Raw genomic sequence first — 12842 nt, 5'->3', positions numbered from 1 at the left:
AGAATATGTGAACTTGTCCTTTAATTTGAAACCACTTGAGACTTGAAACTGTTGGGCCTGTTAACTGTAAACAGTGCTTTATATTCCTAAATGAACACACAGTATTTTAGTTCAGTCGACTAGGTGACATTTCAGGATTTTAGAGAAGATTGAAGCAAGGCGTCTGGACTTGTAGAGTTTTCTTGAAGATGTTTCACTGCTCATCCAAACAGCTTCATCAGTTCTAACTGTTTGGTGTTGGTGCTTGGATGAGCAGCGAAACGTCTTCAAGAAAACTGTACAAGTCCAGACGCCTGTAAAGAACCCAGAGTAAATAATACAATTAGCACTAACTGTGTCTGTTAAGTATTGAAGCTTACTTGGATTCTGATTAATTGCACTTGAAATGTATACACATCTTATTAACAGTCAAAGCTCATTCAAGGTGTTAACACTACCTTTAAAATCAGAATGAGCTTATATACCTTATTTAAGAGATTAGGTCTTTACCAATCATGTAAAAGTGAAACATTACAATGTTTAGCTGCTTCAAACTTTACTTAAACTGAACCTGGGTTCACTTGATTTCATAGAGCAACAATTTAAATGTTTAGGATATTAAATGAAACAGTCAAAGTAAAAGTTTGTAATTTATTGGTAAAGAAAAAAAACACCTTTAGAGATACATACAAATTATATTCCATCTACAGGCCACCTCGGTCAGCAGTTCACACTTAAAAAAACAAACAAAAAAAAAAACAACAAAAAAAACAAAAAACGTGAGGCTCACAGTCAACATTTGTTACTACTCGAATAAGGCTGACTAGTTTTACAATATTGATGATTAGCTTCACAAGTTCTTGGATTGGCAAAAAAAAAACAACTTAAAGCTACCAAAATGGGACACACTTAAACATGAAAATGTGTGATTTATGAAGCAGTTTAAGCTTTTACACTGAAAGTTGCAGAATTTGTTTTGGATAGTATAACACTACGCATGTCAAAGTTTGACATCACAACCCAGCACTGCGCTATGAAAGAAACCTCTTATCGTTACACAATGGCCAAATACAGAAAAAAGTTGCAACAACCCTGCTTTCAGATGACAGATAGGTGTGGAAAAACAAGAAAAATCTTTAAGGCTGTGGGGAGGAGCAGACTGGAATGTATGTATAAAGAAATAACAGTGGGCCCTATGAGGAGGCCTGGGGTAAAAAAAAGTAGATAAAATAAAGAATTACAAAACCCCAATTGATAAGACTCTCTACCGATAATGACGGGGTGGTGGGCTGTGGTGCTGTGGAGGGGGCCTCCTGAGTGGTGGGCTATGCCGTGACATACGTGGAGGTGACTGGTAGCGTGGAGGGGGAGATCCTCTGCTGTAGGGAGGAGAATAGCGACCCCTGGATCTGGAACGTGACCGATTCCATGTAGGTGCACCTCTCTCCTCAAAGACACGGATAAAAGAAGTCTCACCCTGCAAAATGGAGAGAAAAAAATTGGCCCTTTCACTCTCTAACAAAACACGGGACCAGGTAACTAACCATCACAGTAACTCACTTGATGTGAGCGGAACTCAGTCCGATCCAGTCGGCGTAAAGCATACTCCATGTCCTCTCTGCGGAGGAACTCCACCACCCCTTCTCCATCTCGCTGCACATCTGCAAAACAAACATCTCCTGCTTCACGCATGTGATCCTTCAGATCCTGCCAGCTCCCAGTTGGTGGTAACCCTGGAATAGGAAAGGACAAATATGATCCTTTGACCTATGTGGTTTCACATTTCAGATTCAGTTAATACAGTATTGAATTATTGCTTTTGCGTTGAAGTTCAATGTAAGGAGAAGTGGGTAGAGGGTGTTTTTTTCCTATATAAATGTAACAGTATGTAACTCCTGGATATCAAAATCCATATAATTAATTTCTTTTGTAATTACAACTGGCAGCAAGCTATGTGAGTACACTGTTTTTGTACACTGTCCCAAGTACTTAAAAACCAACATTTTGCTACCAATGCAATTATTATTATATATTTATATATATTAATATTTCATATGATCATATTTTTGCTAAAATAGGCCAAACCCTGTGTTTTCAGTAAGAATATTGTATGCTAATTTTTGTAAGTGGTATAACTCCACCCACTCCTCCACTCATTAGGAATCTCAAAAGCCTGTAAATGAATGTTAACATAAGACAACTCTCTAAGACACAACAAATAATTAATCATACACAATGATAAAATTACACCTACCAGTCACTATTGTTGATGTTTGGGACTATTATTCAGTTTACTGTTTTGTTTTTCATGATGTCAGGTGAAGACTTGACCTCATCCATTTTGTCCCTTCCAGTCCGCCATAAGACAGAAATATAGAGAATATCTGTCTGAGACCCCTGACGGTTTTCTACTACACTCCTTGTACTCCAGTCGACCTTGAGAGACATTTCTGCCTATGATTCCTGTGGTTCTGCACTAGTCCCCTTGTCCTCCAGTCCACCATTAGCGAGAAACATTTTTGCCTATGATTCCTGATGTCCTCTACTAGTTGCCTCTTCCTCCAGTCCGCCATGAGAGAAAAATTTTTGCCTATGACTTATGATGTCCATCTACTAGTCCACTTGTCCTCCAGTCGAGCCATGAGACAGAGAGGTAGAGAAACATATCTGCCTACGACTTCTGACGGTCTGTACTAGTTCCCTTGTCCTCCGGTCCGCCATGAGAGAGAAGTGTTATGCCTATGCATCATGACGTCCACCTATTAGTCCGCTTTTCCTGCAGTCCTCCATGAGTAAGAGAAAATCATATCTGCCTACGACTCCTATGTTGACCTTCCTACCAGTCTCCTTGACTTCCAGACCGCATTGAAAGACTAAATTAACTGGCTATGACTGATGACGTCCACCTACCAGTCACCATGACCCGGAATTCAGATCTTCGACTTGGGGGTCCAAATCTTCCTTTAGATCCTCCTCCAACTGCACCAGTTTTAGTACCATAGGACCGAGGATACTCCACACGAAGTTTGCAGCGCCCAAATCCATATCCATTCCTTCCATAGACAGCATCATCTGCATCCCTAAGAAAAGACAGCAGAAAACTCCTTACCAAAGTCCGGCTAGCGCAAACAGGGTGGATATTCTGTCTCCATCCATCCCCTGCTGGCAGTCACTGGAGATGATACTATACCACAAAGTTTAAGTCGTCCAATAAGGGGAATGAGATTCGACTTGCCAAAGACCATCCCGAAAACTCACCGTGGGTCTTCAAATTGGATGAAGGCAAATGGAATACTGCCTCTACTCTTCAATTCAATTTCACGAATTTTTCCATATTTGTAGAAGAGATCCTCCAAGTCTCTCTCCTGGATATCCATGGGAAGGTTCCCCACATAGATCCGCCCTTCAGACATGGTGGAGGAGTGGGTGGCACTGCTGACACAGAATGGGGGCACCTGCAGACTTTAAGATCACTTCTTGTTTTCACAAATAGCTGTGGAAGTCGTCCTTATCCTACTCCTAGTTCCAATCCAAAACTTCCGCAGCCAACTTTAGACAAAAAACAAATCTTTAAACCAGGGATGCAGCCATGATAAGAGTAAATGGTGAGCTCAAAAAAAAATGGCAGAGGGCCTCGGATCCAAGCCTGAAAGCTTAAAAACACAGGTTATCAATATCCAAAAACTAGTTGCACTATAATGCTGCTGTAATTACAATAATGAACATCATGTGGGAAAATCTGCTTATATACACATGGCTTTCTACAATGTGTTAACATTAATACGTACAGAAAAACTTCTTGAAGGCTAGCCTAAAGCTGACATACGTGTTTAACGAACTGTAACGGGAGGTCCTTATTTTTATACTAACACTAGAATATCATTGACGATGGTATTTCGAAAAAAACAACACAACAACACAGTATGCATGTGTATATTATTCCCATAAAAATATAAATCAAGACTATAACATAATGTACATATACATAATAATTGCTGATACGATCATATTTGTCTTGACTTCACGACGTTTAATTGCAACTCCCTAAACCTAATAAACACCGGTAAATATCAAACATTCACCTTTAAATAAATATTGTAAAAGCAGTAGCCGACTAGCGTTGGCAAATATCTTCTCGTTGTTTTCAGTATATGTATGTCAAGATATGCATGTAATGAACATCATTTGTAAAATACGGATTATTTAAGTCACCAAACCTCACATTTATGGCATAATAAACAGCGCAGGCTTATCCAACATTTACCACGTAGCCGTCCCTTTGTTGATAAGGTCAGCTAATCAGGCTAAACAGGTTGGGCTACAACGTAACACTGTTTTCCAAGCACTAAGAGAGCAATAATTAAGCAATGGGTGTATAATGTGTTGATTAAGGAAGATGTGTATTATTTAAAAACTGTAAGCATACCTTTCAAAGGATGTAAATGTGCCTTTTTGTAGATTTACAAGCTTGCGCAGTGCGCTGCTTCCGTGAGTTAGCAACGTTAACCACAAGCAGCTAGCAGTTTCATATTCTTCTTCTATTTCCAATTTCCGGTAGACGTCAGACAGCGTGCGATTTGCTGCATTACTGCCACCGCCTGGTAGGGAGTGCGGATCAAAGCCTACTTCTGCGGTAAACGCTATATAATTAGTTTGGTTGCCCAGCAACCAAACTCTTGTTCTTCTACGTCTTTATTATTATTATTAATCCGTACGTTTTTTGGCTCAGCATATCTTCAGAGTGCATGGGCCGATTCAAATCATTCAAACATCAAAAGATTCAGCTCATTCAGGACATTCGCGGAAACCGTCAACAATAATTGCAAATATTATAATATTAAAGATATTAAACTTTTTCCATGTCTTCTGTTGGCTCAGCATATCTTCAGAGTGCATGGGCCGATTCAAATCATTCAAACATCAAAAGATTCAGCTCATTCAGGACATTCGCGGAAACCGTCAACAATAATTGCAAATATTATAATATTAAAGATATTAAACATTTTCCATGTGTTCTGCAAAATGCTACTCCTCCTACAAATTACAAGATAGAGAAACCATTCGAAGCTTAAAATACTTCCAACATCTTGGTCTTCAATTTCAAACATATATCTTGATAACGTATATTAAATCGTATAGTCTCACTTAAACTGACTTTTCTTTCTGCTTTTTGTTATGGTTTCAGGTTCATATCAAACTGAGATTGTGTGAAGCAGTTTGTAGTCATTTTATGTGTAATAAAAAAACATGCAACTACAATAAACTGTTATTAGGATACACGTAAGAAGTGTCATCAAAAATAAACCTAAGGTTTATTAAGCCAGTGGATTTTTTATGAGAAGTAAAGAGAGCCATACGCGTTATATTTTCGTTTTATTGCAGGAAAGAAAACAAGCCATAACAAAGATGAGGCTGTAATTTCACCGCTCACGCAGGAGAGGTGCGGTCATATGTGTTCGCGCGTGATGTTGGCAGCGGTGATGTAACACGTGAGATCCTCTTCGCGAGACTACATCCACGTTTTTCGGAAGGCGCGGACTCACACAACATCACAGACAGCAGCGGCGCAGCGCGGGCAAGTAAGTGGGCTGTGTGGTGCGAGTCAAACATGTCCTACACCAAGTTCGTAGCAGCCCTTGTCAGGGTGAACACCGGCAAAATACGCATTTCACCTGCAAGATGTCGGTCAACGGTCGCATCCACCAAGAGCGAGGAAGAAAAAGAGATGGATGGCTGCGCTGTGGTGGAAGCTGCGCCGGTAGAACTCATCAGTCAGACCAAAAATAATGCCAACACAATGCTGAGTAAAATTCACATCGACTTCGACAACACAGAGGAAGCCTACAAAAGCAAGGGTAACATCGAACTGCTCCGGAGTCTGCTGGTTTTTAAGCTGTGTACGTTTGACTTTCTTGTTGAAAAGAACAAAGAGGTAAGATGTAGGAGCTCCCTGTTACTGAGAAACACGTTACATTTCTGTACACAGCACATGAATGGAAAAATAAACACTGACAGTGACAGCTTGTCCCTTTTTTTAGATAATGGAGCTGAGCAAGAAGGTGCTTGGTCAGTGGATGTTTGAGAAGATGATGAAAATGACCTTCTATGGTCAGTTTGTGGCAGGAGAAGACCACGAATCCATCAAACCTTTGATCCAGAAGAACCAAGCTTTTGGTGTTGGAGCGGTTTTAGACTACAGCGTGGAAGAGGACCTGACACAAGAGGAGGCGGAGAAGAAGGAAATGGAGTAAGTAACTAATGACAGTGTGTCACTGGGCAGGCAGCATTTTTCTCACAGGAGGTGTGTGTGATGACATTCCAGGGTTAATCAGTGTTTTAAGTTGAGTTTGTGTTCCACATGAGGGGTTATGTAACATGATAAATTCACAAAATCCAGCTGAGTCAGGTTTATTTAGTTAAGACTCTCACAGTGACTCATACAGCTTTACAACAATACAGTTCCTGGCCAAGCCTGTGTGTTTCTAAGGACAAGAACACCCACTTGTAAAGCACTCCTTAAGGGAGGCCTCCCACCTTCCTCCTCTCCATGCATATTTGTAACAGGGGCATCCACCAAGAGCACCTGTAAAAACTCTTTCTTTATAGGACTAAAACCAAAAGAAGCAGAATAATAAACATGTAGAAATATCTTAATAGAGATGTTATGAGTGGTGCTGCATGTTAAGTAGATGGTAAGTTTGCACCGAAGCATTTAGTACAATGTTATTAAAAGTCACAGTGCTCTGTGAGTGAGGGGTGCATGTTTATGGGGCCCTGTGGCTCATTTTCCCCTTACTCCTCCTAACACATCAACCATGAGGTATGAAGTATGTTGACTAATTTTGCTGTTCAGAGGATCACTGTTGATGAATTTTGATGTGCCATCATGTGTATATCTGATATAGCATAGTGTCTAAAAGTGCACAGAGCTGTACCTTGATACGGTATGGCTGTTATCAAAGTAGCAATTCACAGTATTCAGTTTCCTTCACATAAATCAAGAGAGGACGTGTTTTATTTATCCTCAAGTGGCAAAATAGTAGTTCACTCCTATTGGCTGGTAGGGACAAACCCCTCACCCTTGATTGGTTGAGCTTGTTATTCTGCTGGAGGGGTGGCATGGGCAGGCACCTAACCCTTTAAGTGCTGGTACACATAAAGAAGTGTTGTTATATAATGTTCTGTGGTATGAAGCGCAGGGAAACACACACATATGATGTGAAATAAACAACATTTTCTGATTAGGATTCTGATTACTTTAACCACTTAACGTGAAATGCTTGGAGAAGAACACATTGACGCAGTGTTTCCAGTTGTTCTCTGGCGTGTCTCATGTGTCAGCATGACCAGAAAAGGAGGTCACCAAAATAACAACATAAAGGAAGCTTTCACAAAGCCTGGTTTTAAATAGAAACTGTCCTTCAACATGGAACAATTTACCCCTTCACCCTCGAAATTCAGATTACGATTTAGACTATAAAGTTTCATTGGATGTCAAAACTTTAAAGCCGAAATATAACAGTATAATGTTATTACTGCTGTATTCTAATGTAACTCCCTCCTTCTTTTTCAGTTCGTGTGTTTCTGTGGCAGAGAAGGAAAGTCCAGGTATGTACATCAGACAAAAACAACTTGGATTTATTGTTGTGCAAATTATCAGCAGAAAGAACTGCTGGGAATTTAGCAGGCAAGGCAGAACAGAAGGGTTTTCATTGATATTCAGTAGCTTCAGCTTGACTGAAGTCCATGTCAGTGGTAGGTATGCATAGTAATGTGACCAGTCTGGTTAGTGCTGGTTATATCTGGATCCAATAGGTTTCAGTGGGGCACAGTGGAACTGAAACTTGCACCAAGAGGGTGATGTTATAGGCAGGGGGGTGGATATATAATTCTGTAAATGTGAAATAATAGAGTATTCACTTTAGTAGTATCTTGTGTTCTTTAGTTAAACCTATTTATCTCAGTAATAAATATTACTAGACATAAGTACCAGCGATTTCTGGGTCCTAATTGATAGTTTCTTCTGCCTGGATTCACTCCACTGTGTGCATAGACTGTAAGAGGATGGCTAATGATTAGCCATTCAGCACATTAGCTGGGACACTTTTGTCAAATTGTGCACTGAAACACATCAATCGGTTAAAATAATAGTGTTCTGTTTTTTTTATATAAAGTCCACCTTTATGTTGTCACGACAAGTACCTTATTACTGTCTTCATCACTTCAGGTGCGGATCATCGTGAGAAGAAGTACAAGGCCCACCGTCAGTTTGGAGACAGACGCGGTGGCGTGATCAGTGCTCGCACATACTTCTATGCAGATGAGGCCAAATGTGACAAACAAATGGAGACATTCATAAACTGCATTACAGCCTCTGGTAAGTTTTCTGTGGAAACATGAAGGAACCTAAGGAGTTAAGTTAATGTGATACTGGCAATGAAAACACAAAACCTTAAAAAAAATCAATATAAGGGACAGTGATGAAATATCATTTTACAAGATCTGATTTGTTATTGATTTCAGGTGGAGCCTCATCTGATGGATTTTCTGCTATCAAACTGACTGCACTGGGGCGCCCACAGTTCCTTGTAAGATCAACTCTATTATCCTGTCTTCAATATTCGTGTTAGGAGGAGGACAAATGATCCAAACTTATAAACTGTTTATGATTATCTGTTTTATCCCTATCTATGGTTTATAATGTGTCTCCACAGCTGGAGTTTTCCGAGGTCCTGGTCAAGTGGAGACGGTTCTTTAACTTCCTCGCTGCACAACAAGGAAAATCTGAAATGGTGGTTTTGGAACAAAAACTGGAACTGGAGCAACTTAAGGTGTGTGTCTAGCTTCCAGCAAAGCCTCATACATGTTCATCTGAATCCTGTGTTGATTTCATATTGTGTGGTTTTGAAGCCTTCATGACTTTCTGCAGCATGTACTGCTATAAAATTAATTTGAACTATTGACATATTTCCTTGTAGAAAAGTTTGACTGAGTTGGGTATCGGAGCCCAAGACGACATTGAGAACTGGTTCACTGGAGAAAAGCTGGGATTGTCAGGGTAGGACTCACATGCACAATTATCTAATGATATTTGCTCTGCATTCAGAATGTACTAAGCACACAGACTTAGTATGTTTAGCTCATTTTCATGTATATTTTATTCCCAGAACGATAGATATGCTGGACTGGAACAGTTTGATAAATGATACAACAAAAATCTCTGACCTACTCATGGTGCCAAACCTTCAGGTGAGTAAGTGTCATGTAACTGTCGAGTATTTTATCCAGGTCGTGACTGTTGAATTAACTGTGATGTCTCATGAAGTTAAATGTGTAAATGTATAACTTGAACCTTTTCTGTGACGTATTTAATGCTCAGATGCAGATTTATTCAGAATGTATGTTTCCACCAGAAGTGATACAGCCTGTTTGAGTCCAGTTTAGTACATATGTTATTGTAGTTGTTGTACTCGAGGGCATCTGAGAAACCTAATCTCTTTGGCGAGGGACACTGGACAAATGTTAGGAGCACTCACATGATTCCCACCCCCCACTGTGCCCAACCAACTCTCTCCTCTGCCTCTCACATACAGATAAAATGTGTGGATTTTTTTTCTGATTATCAAGAACGCAAAGAGCAAAAAACAAAATGTCAATGCCAACATGTGTTTCGGTTTGTAGACAGGCCAGCTGGAGCCGTTGTTAAACAAATTCACTGCTGAAGAGGAGAGGCAGATGAAGAGAATGCTGCAGAGAGTGGACATTCTGGCTAAGGTGAGTACACCAAAACTTATATACTGTCAATTTGTTACATCTTGATCAGAGAATACACAGAAAATGAACGTCTCTTTACCGTACTGCTCTACAGCATGCCATGGAGAATGGAGTCCGGCTGATGGTGGATGCAGAGCAGACGTACTTCCAACCAGCTATTAGTCGACTGACCCTGGAGATGCAGAGGAAGTTCAACAGAAATAAGCCAGTGATTTTTAACACGTACCAGTGTTATCTTAAGGTGAGACTGCAATTACTAAAATTGTTCACTTATTTCAAAGTGGGTTTATGAAGCTTTATTTAAACACATGCTGAATTTAAAATGTGTATCTTGTTTGCCTGATTTTTAATTATGTGATAAACTGTCTTACTTAGGAAGCGTATGACAATGTAACGTTGGATGTTGAGCTGTCTCGACGTGAGGGCTGGTACTTTGGAGCCAAACTTGTTCGTGGAGCCTACATGTACCAAGAGAGGGCCAGGGCCAAGGAGATTGGCTATGAAGATCCAATAAACCCTGACTATGAGGCCACTAATAGGATGTATCACAAGTGAGTCGTTAAATATTGTCAGGGCCTTTTTTTGTTCCTGCTGTAAAATGTATCAATCCTAACGCTCTGCCCGGTTTATCCAGGTGTTTGGATTACGTGCTGGAGGAAATCGAACACAACAGGAAAGCAAACGTCATGGTTGCTACTCACAACGAGGACACAGTGAAGTTCACCCTCAATAAGTACGAACTTGTCTACTGTCCAAAGCACATATTAGCTTTACAGAACACTTGATTGTGACATCAACATTGGAATACCTCACTCCAGCTCTTATGATGCAACAACCCTGTAACATGTGATACTCTGGTTTTTTTCAGGATGAATGACATGGGTCTTTCACCTACTGAGAATAAAGTTTACTTTGGACAGCTGCTGGGCATGTGTGACCAGATCAGCTTCCCATTGGGTATGTTAAACTCAGCATGGACGTGAAATGTAAACAGGGTGTCATGGAATTACAGAAGCTTACATCACATAGTTGTGTCACCATAAATGGTCCACTGAAAGATGGTCCCTATAGATGTCAGCTGTCATGAGGTTAGTCAGACGGCCATTAACATTAGAAGTGGTCTATCCAATCTGCAGACATGCTAACGGCAAGCACTTCTGAGTTCTCAGTGTCCCTAATTGATGTTATGTTAACTTGACTCTGAATGTTATCAGACTGAACATTAACATATTACCACAATACTGTGGTTAGTTATTAAGTATGTGCTGTAGTGCCATGCAGTGCCCTGAGAAGACACCAAGGCACACCTGACCTTGTATTATCACATTTACTGGACAAACATTGAAAGAGTTTTTTCCCCTAGCTGAATGGTTGTTTTACTCCTGTACTAAATTATAGCTGCATGTTATTGCTAACAGATCTTTGAATGCACACACGGTGGAGACATTGGAGTTGAAATTGGCGCTGTGCTTTGTGTTGAAAAACAGGTCAAGCCGGTTTCCCAGTCTACAAGTACGTCCCATACGGCCCAGTCAACGAGGTTATTCCATATCTGTCCCGTCGTGCTCAAGAGAACCGTGGCTTCATGAAGGGCTCCCAGAGAGAGCGCACCCTGCTGTGGAGGGAGCTGAAGCGCAGAGTGTTCGGTGGTCAGATTTTCTACACACCAGTATACTAAATCGCAGGACCACAGCATTTTTGACTGCAATAATGCCTGTAAGCATTCCACTGTATTTAGTGTACAACCAGGCTGCACAGCATGGATTCATGTTTGGAGTTTTACTGACATGTATTTTAAGAGTGGTACAGTTTGTAAGAAGACATTTACTTTATTTTTAGAAGGTAATGTATTTAAAGAAGAAGATATTGTTGTGCTTCTTTATTAGTGATATTTTTCTATAGTTTATTTAAATCTGTAAAACTACTGTTAATGTCTGAATGCTAAACTTTTCAATTTTTTGGTGAAGCCTACAACAGTATACAGGGTAGTCGGTATGTTATACCAAAGGTGGCCTGCTTGTACATAAAATCCATCCGGTCTTTTTAAAATTAAAGTGCCTTATGATTGTATTAATGAGATTAACTGGAAGCAGTCGACTACTATACAACGTGTTAATCTACACCCCTATAAGGGAAGTTATAAAGTGTTTTAATGGTCATGTGTATTATTGATGTTGTGTTGTTGTTTGCAGCATGATGACTGATTTGATTGCATAAAACATGGTACTGTAATGGTAACTGATATTTATATGTCTGATTTAAAGCTGAGTTGTGTTCTATCACAGTAAAAACAGTTAAGCCCAGATGAGTTCTTTCTCTCCGTGATCCTCGCTCACTGACGTCACCCCCAAGGCAAAGATCAGATAAAATGCAAACTAACAAAACATAGCATAACTACCTGTGCTTTGGAGGTCTGTTGTTTGCAGAAGCCAAATGTCATTGTGTCTCTGACAAAGCAAATTCCAAACAAAAGAGTAAATATGTGTGATCCATTTCAGGGACATTCACAGTCCGAGGGCTGTGAATGTTGACATGAGCCAGATGGTCCTAACTTTAATTTTCTGTGGGCACAGCAGTATCTTCTGGTTATTAAACACTGACAGCAGATGTTTTAAGCTGAAAAACAGTAAATGTTCCAACACGTTCCTAAATAACAAGCTGTGACTACCTGCTGTAATTTTCTAGGAAATTAACCTAACCGCAGTACTCGCTGTTGCGTAAGATGCCCAGGAGGTGAAGTGGCCTGTGGCTTTGTTAGCAGATAAAGGACTGGCTGTATCAGATTATCTGATTTCAGTGCTCTCCCAACACCTTTGAATCATTTTGTATTACTTTGTTCACTACTCCAAATGAACATTTTATGTCATTTTGTAAATATATAATTCTTGTTTCATTTTAAAAAATGAAGTTCCTTTTTGGGGGAGGATCTATAGTCTCTTTGAAGGGGCCCTTTGTTGCCTTTAAGTTACACACACTGTCACTGTCAATATCCCTGAATGTAGCAACCCCAGACTGTATACATGCCGGTGCCAATCGGCTCTTATCTTACAGTGAAATAGATCATCTGACTCTCATATCTGATGTTATCT

At 40.1% G+C, this 12842-nt stretch overlaps 2 protein-coding genes across 6 annotated transcripts; one reads left to right on the top strand and one right to left on the bottom strand.

Moving 5' to 3' along the window:
* Nucleotides 1-616: 616 nt before the first annotated feature.
* Nucleotides 617-4516, bottom strand: srsf9 (serine and arginine rich splicing factor 9). 5 transcript variants are annotated; one of them, XM_028418394.1, is made up of 5 exons: nucleotides 4406-4516; nucleotides 3238-3411; nucleotides 2890-3059; nucleotides 1540-1712; nucleotides 617-1456 (listed from the first exon to the last, which is right to left on the bottom strand). In XM_028418394.1, exons 2-5 carry the CDS (start codon nucleotides 3390-3392, stop codon nucleotides 1244-1246), a joined length of 711 nt encoding a protein of 236 aa, XP_028274195.1. In that variant the 5' UTR covers nucleotides 3393-3411; nucleotides 4406-4516; the 3' UTR covers nucleotides 617-1243. The 5 variants fall into 5 exon arrangements, with proteins under 5 accessions (XP_028274195.1, XP_028274194.1, XP_028274192.1 ...); XM_028418393.1 differs by having other exon boundaries at nucleotides 3238-3434; nucleotides 4406-4513; XM_028418391.1 differs by having other exon boundaries at nucleotides 3238-3632; nucleotides 4406-4507.
* Nucleotides 4517-5462: 946 nt separating this feature from the next.
* On the top strand, nucleotides 5463-12061 carry prodha (proline dehydrogenase (oxidase) 1a). The gene is made up of 14 exons (XM_028418218.1): nucleotides 5463-5911; nucleotides 6018-6226; nucleotides 7553-7587; nucleotides 8207-8356; nucleotides 8503-8567; nucleotides 8694-8810; nucleotides 8958-9037; nucleotides 9147-9228; nucleotides 9661-9753; nucleotides 9848-9994; nucleotides 10129-10304; nucleotides 10388-10486; nucleotides 10622-10710; nucleotides 11241-12061. Exons 1-14 carry the CDS (start codon nucleotides 5588-5590, stop codon nucleotides 11429-11431), a joined length of 1857 nt encoding a protein of 618 aa, XP_028274019.1. The 5' UTR covers nucleotides 5463-5587; the 3' UTR covers nucleotides 11432-12061.
* The last annotated feature ends 781 nt before the right edge of the window (nucleotides 12062-12842 follow it).

Source organism: Parambassis ranga, chromosome 12, assembly GCF_900634625.1.
Source record: "Parambassis ranga chromosome 12, fParRan2.1, whole genome shotgun sequence".
Classification (NCBI taxonomy): domain Eukaryota; kingdom Metazoa; phylum Chordata; class Actinopteri; family Ambassidae; genus Parambassis; species Parambassis ranga.
This window is presented reverse-complemented; position numbering and strand designations above follow the sequence as displayed.